The 6,153-nt window shown below is 45.7% G+C and overlaps 1 protein-coding gene across 1 annotated transcript; it reads left to right on the top strand.

The window, feature by feature from the left end:
• The first annotated feature begins 727 nt into the window (after positions 1-727).
• On the top strand, positions 728-5,704 carry LOC125756820 (uncharacterized). The gene is made up of 3 exons (XM_049411778.1): positions 728-1,088; positions 2,876-2,932; positions 5,377-5,704. Exons 1-3 carry the CDS (start codon positions 1,071-1,073, stop codon positions 5,602-5,604), a joined length of 303 nt encoding a protein of 100 aa, XP_049267735.1. The 5' UTR covers positions 728-1,070; the 3' UTR covers positions 5,605-5,704.
• The last annotated feature ends 449 nt before the right edge of the window (positions 5,705-6,153 follow it).

Here is a 6,153-nt window from a genome sequence, read left to right as displayed (position 1 = left end):
ATGCTCTCCTGTGTAGTCCTTACGGCTCATGAAAAAATTCAAAACAAGGACACCACGCACAAATTACGGGCCCCAGACGAGAATAATTTTACCAATTACTTTGTGTATTAAACGCAAAATGGTTTTGGTATTTCGTGTTGCAGAACCGCGCTTCATGCTTTCTTTGTGAATCTAGAATATCGCATATTAAATTTGCCTTTGATGTGTTCTTTATTTTTTTTCTTTTCGCTCTTCTCTTAGTTGCGTGTACTTGCCACGTTCTTTTGGCGATCATGTGTGTTTATGTGCGCCAATTAATGTATGCCGTCACTGCATGCTGCTCAACTGTAATCAGCTGGGAAGCTAATGAAGCTCGCAAGAGCTTTTTTATTCCCATGCCCTCCGCTTTCGGTAGGTCCAGTTTGTTACTGTATCGATGAGAATCACCGCGATTACCGCAGACTTCTTGGCTGCCATTTGTAATTTGCGCGACCGGATGTTTACAAGCCATATGTCAATCCCACCCGAGAGTAGCCACATTACGGTAGCCAAATTGCGATTTCTGGACGTAAAAAAAAAGAACTGTTTCAAGACCGATGAAACTCGCTGCCTGATTTTTTACCCGTGTCAAAGAAAGTGGATTTATCACTTTGGAAGTTTGCGAATGAGTTTTGTCGAGTTTGCTTCGAGCTTTATCGATGTGGACTGGGTCGAGTCCAAGCCAAAGCGGCCAAGACAAGCCAATTTCGAAGTCTTTTAGACGTTAATATGGCGCTGCGCTTTGTGTGCTGCTGGGTTCGGCAAGTGCGGCCGGGTGTAAATATTTGCTAAGTGCAGCGTGTGGTGTGCCTCTACAAGCTTTGCGGCAGATATCAAGCAGATATGTGGGTCAGTAAAACCACGCAGGAGAATTCGAAATGCCGGTTGCACCAAATGTCGCGTTCGTCGTTTACAGAGACGGTTACCGCGCGATTGTTGACAAGCTCATAAAAGACCGCAATCCGCTCAGCGTAGCCGATATCGCAAAGAAATAGAGGTCTATTGGAAAAGTGAGCCAGGTGAGGACAATCAACGAGAGCTACCTTCGCGGGATGTCGATCTTCTTGGAGGTGAGTGTGATTTTATTTTCTATGATGTTTTCGCTGGCGTGGGTTTTACTCGACACACGGACAAAAGAAGGCACAACGAAAACACGTTGTGTGTGTGTGTTTTAATTTCGTGTGCCATACTGTGTCCGTGTGTGATGTTCTCGTGCTGCAACTGATACCGCGCGTTCGTGTCCCACGGGCACTTGGTCGCGGTCATGGCCTATTCGGATTGAAATAGATCCAAATCATGTGGTGCTGCGTGGCTACCTCTAATACCGGTGTCACACGGGCACTTTCGATCGCGATCAGGGCCGGCCTGGATTAGGCTCTATCAGAATCAGATGCTGCTACACGGTCACATTTAATCGCGATCTGGCCCGACTGGGATCAAGACAATCGCGATGCACTGGCTCCCAGATCGCGATTTGACTGGCGTATGCACCAAGCTCGATACGGATTAGTTTGGACCGTTGTTGATCGCGATAAAGAATCCGATCGGGGTCGGCCCTGGTCGCGATCAAAAGTGCGCCTTTGACACCGGTATAACAGTCATCAGACCCAGTCTAGATCAAGACGATCGCTTCTGGCTCCCACATTGCATGCATTTGATCGACGTCTGCACCAAAATTAATTTAGATTAACTTGTAGCAGCGACCGTTGTTGATCGCGATCAAGAAACCACATTCGGATCGGACCTGATCGCGATCAAAATTGCCCCTGTGACACCGGTATGAGTTGATGTTTATATCAACGAATCCACGTCGTTATTCTCGTTGACCAGCCTGTAGTATATTGCATTTACTTGCAGCTTGCGTGTATGCCGAACTACACGCAGCTTGCGTGTAGTTCGGCTCTCTAGCCTTCCCTTCATTGCCAAGAAAAGTTGTCCGCGAGTATAGTGATGCTTATCGAGATAGCGCCTGCCAGCGCTCACAGCCATGCCCTTCACAGTTGCTGAGTGTCCATCTAATTGCTATTACAATAATATATCCTAAATTAAGAAAGTTGAAACATCTCTGATACATGCACACTTGGCTAGTTAAATCACAATACAACTTGTATGGCTTTAACAATAATGGGGAAACAGTTTATCAAATTGCGCTGAAATAGAAACTCGGGCACTCGAGAATATTCAAGAGCACTTAGTCATTTCATATTGACCGGCTCTACTAGTTCCTTCTTGTGGACTGTATTGCTGAGCAGGGGTTCCCCTTCGACAGTCTGGGATTACTTCGCTCTTCTTGGTGTCACTGTCTGAGAGACTTCTCTCACTTTTTTCAAAATGCCTCTTCAGTGACTGCACAGCGTCATCTCCCGACACTTCTCTGGCCGACCGAACCGTTCTACTACATCATAACACACTTCCTCACCAACTGAACCACTCCCGTCTTTCCTGTCTCCACGCGCCTATATTGAGTTGCACTTGGTTCGAGAGTCACTGACATGACTCATCCATGCACAGCCCAGCGAAGGCCTTGGAAGAGCGAGTTCCTTGCACGTTCGTCTCGAAGCGGCGGTAGCAGCCTCACTCCGCATGGCATTGTCTCTCAAGTTCTAAATTTTTCCAGCTTTTGCACCAGCACTTGATGCGAAGCACGCTGCCGGTCAGCGGGGTGCCTTCTCTGTAGGGTGTGAAGGGGCGCACTTTGGAGAAGCGGCTGTTGTTGGCGTCTTGAGTTGCTGCGCAGGCTCGGTTGGTGCTGTGATTTCACGCGCTGCTTTCTTGCATGTTGTTGCTATGCTCGCATGCTTGTGTTGAAACACCGTGTTTTGTGGCTAATTAAACTGTCCCATCTTTTGCCTTTCAGAGTGCAGGGGCCAGTGGTGAACTCCCACTTACAGTGTTGGCCCTCATAGATAATGAGGTAGGCAGCTGTACCTTTTGGTAATTTATGTTTGCTGTTGATACATTAGTACTCATCACTATCAGTTCATCTACTTTCATCATATGAGCTGAATATCTTTTCTTCACTACTGCTGCTGCTGCTTCCACTGTGCTTGCACTTATCAATTTTGTGGGCATATACTGTACTTGCTTGCATAATGATTACACTTTTTCTTTTGGATAATTGACACTGATTTAGAGGTTTGAACATTACAGCAGGTGAAGTTTTGGGACAGATCGTTCGGATGTCGGACAAGGCACATGTTCACTTCGCCTTGTATTAAAGGGGCCCTGCAACACATTTCAAAGTAATCATCGCATTACTTCATTAAAGGAGCTTATTGCCTCACAAATCGACTGCTGTAAAAATTTTTACAATCTGTCAAGTACGAGCATAGTTACAGGGATTTGTCGCACGCTTTAAGTGTTTTCTTTCCTTTAGTGCAAGCGTGCTGAAAGTTACGCAGGGGGTGATGACAAGGGGACAAAAGCTACGTTAATTCGTCGGCATGCATCATCCCCTTGAGCACTTCCTTTCCTTTTTTTTTCTTCGAACGCGGGGCTTACATTCAAAGTGATTGCGAGCAAGCGCACGGGCGCATGGCAGCCTTCCGCAGCGCCAGTGTACTTTGTGCTCATGGCGCGGTCATTTGGGTTTATAGCATCATTTGTCGAGGGAAGAGGGAGCAATTTCTAGCTGACTAAAAATAAATTGTGAATTCCAGGCCGCGTGCTGTGCTATGTTTGCCTCACATGCTCTCAGGAGACTCGACTTTCGGTCGGCATTGTTTTCTGACCATGCTTGAAAAGTGTTGTGGGCCTCTTTAATTGTTTCATGAAAAGCACAGTGTGTACTTCGCTCTAAATGGAAAAAAAAGAAACCACACATTTGAGCATGTCTCATTCCTCTATATTTGTCATCTGCGCTTTATAAAAATGATTTACCTGAAAACGTAAGGTGCCTCAAGGAGTAGCTTAGTCAGCATGAGTGGTGAGGAAGGAGATCAAAATAGTGGACAACAAACAACGAACCTCAGAGGTTCCGCTCTTTCCTGCTGCCGAGTGCCAACATCTTGGTGCTGTATATTGGCTCAAAGTTTCACTTTTCAATTACGCTCTTTGGCTGAACAGTCAGAACAGGAATCAGTCCAAGTGATGCTCATACAAAGGTGCCAGCAGAGAGGAAAGAAACTTCTGCTTTCTTTATGGTGTCTAGAGAGAGAGCATCCCATGCGCTCGCTCCCAATCATGCAAATCCTTGACACGGCCGAGAGCTTGCGCAGCATGCCTGTCCAAACCAGCTCATGGCGAAACACGTTCGAAACTTGCCTGTTCACCACATCCCGTAACAGCTGATATGGAGAGTTACACGGAAGGCAGAATAGGTGACCATCTGTGCAAAGGCAGCGGGCATGCGTTGAACCCCACTAGTCGCACTGAACTGTTACAGTAGTTTCAGTTGCATAAATGATTAAACTGTCTCTGATTGGCTGTTTGTGTTGTGCTGCAAACTGTGTAACTTTGGAGCACGAAAGCACTATAGTGTAGAAGCCTCTTGCAGCGACTACAAACTACGTAATGTATTTGCTCTTTGATAAGACAGGGGCGGAGTTGGGAGACATAAGGAGTGATTACGTTTTGACGCTAATGTAAAGCGATACGTATTAGCTGGAGGGTTATTGAGACTCAGTGATTGCAAGGTATTACAAACAACCAGAAGTATAAAAAAAAGTGTGTCATAACAAAAATTTAATTTTCTTGTCAGTATTCCCACGAAAGCTGAAACTTGTGCTAATTTAACTCGCTGAAGAAAACTATAGTAATCTGGAAATATTAGTTAATACCACTTTCTAGCATATTTCACAATTGCTTCACATCAGCTGCTGAGGTGGCACAAAATTGACTCAGAGGCAGCCATGATGATCAATAACATTTGCTTTTCATTGATATGATTGCAAAAAATGGATTTTTGATCTTGCTTGAGCCATTATAGTATCAGATTTCTTTATTGCTGCTTGATATTTGGCGTTACGGCTGTTATTTTTGTCCCTTTTGTTAGTTGGCGGTCCTCTTCTCTTGAAGCTAACGTTTACCTTCATGTTTTTGCCCCATATTTTAGCAGTCAGTTGAATGAGTGATTGCACAAGTGGCATTCTGAAGGTTGCGCTAATGCTACCAATTATAAGTCCTGCATGTGCCTAGAGCTGCACACATATTCTTCTTTGACCTCCTCTATTTATCTGTTTCAAGTCAATATTGTGAGACCTCTTGGAGCAATAATTTTCAGCATTGAAGCTTTCTGCTACAAGGCAGTTATGCAGGTAAATTGCAACTGTAACAGCAACGCTTTCAGAATGAGTGCAACAATGTTAACTCGCACAACACAAAAAAGAAGAGGATCACAAAGACATTTTTCCAATGCAGGTCCATCTGAGAAGTGGCATATTCGTGAAGGAAGAGCAATGGGCTTCGCTGCTGTCGCGGCCCAAGGACTCCTTATTTTGCAAGGAGGCCACAAAGCTCCTGTGCAGTATCCTTGAGCTTCAGAACAAGAATCCCACAGTAGCGCCTTGTCGGCGTTTGGTTCGCCAGGAGGACAAACGGGCCACCGAAGAGGGCCCTGACACCAAGAAATTTGGAGGCTGTGGCTAGTGAGTATTTTTCCTTAAAGAGGTACTGACACAAAAATTTTCGTCTGGCATTTCTTGCTGCAATCCGTCACTGGGAGCCTATTAGTCATAACACGGCAGATTGTTTGCTGCAACGCGGGACAGATAATTAATTACAGTCTGTTTATTACCGACTAGTCTCAGTTTCCGTTTAGCAGAGCGAGAACAACAAGTTGCCTGGTGCAACTAATGCCATCTAGCATGCGAGATGGTACACAGAACCGTAACGCACTTCTGTGCTGCCTGTATATCTACTCGCATTCTTTCGCTGCCGTAAGTGCTGCTCAGTGTCGTTGGCGTCATTTCTATCATCATCGTATGGTGGCAACGACTTTGTTGAGGCTTCCATACGTTCTCTGCAGGCACGAACTCGCGAGCAGTCGCCGAATAGTTGCCTGCCGGCACAAGCGTAAACAAAGGGCAATGGCGACTATGATGCCGTTATTCTAGCTGCGCCAACTCGGAGCTCAGCCGCTGTGGTGATGTCTCGGAAGTTGGGAGTCACCTTGAGGTCACTTTGGATGATTTCAAT

Source organism: Rhipicephalus sanguineus, unplaced genomic scaffold (genome assembly GCF_013339695.2).
Source record: "Rhipicephalus sanguineus isolate Rsan-2018 unplaced genomic scaffold, BIME_Rsan_1.4 Seq891, whole genome shotgun sequence".
NCBI classification, from domain to species: Eukaryota; Metazoa; Arthropoda; class Arachnida; order Ixodida; family Ixodidae; genus Rhipicephalus; species Rhipicephalus sanguineus.
Note: the sequence above shows the minus strand (reverse complement) of the source record. Positions and strands in the feature narration are given on the sequence as shown.

Excerpts from the sequence above, each read along its gene's own strand:
- LOC125756820 (XM_049411778.1), top strand. Across the intron at positions 2,933-5,376 it reads TGGCCCTCATAGATAATGAG|GTCCATCTGAGAAGTGGCAT; the intron begins GTAGGCAGCTGT and ends TTTCCAATGCAG.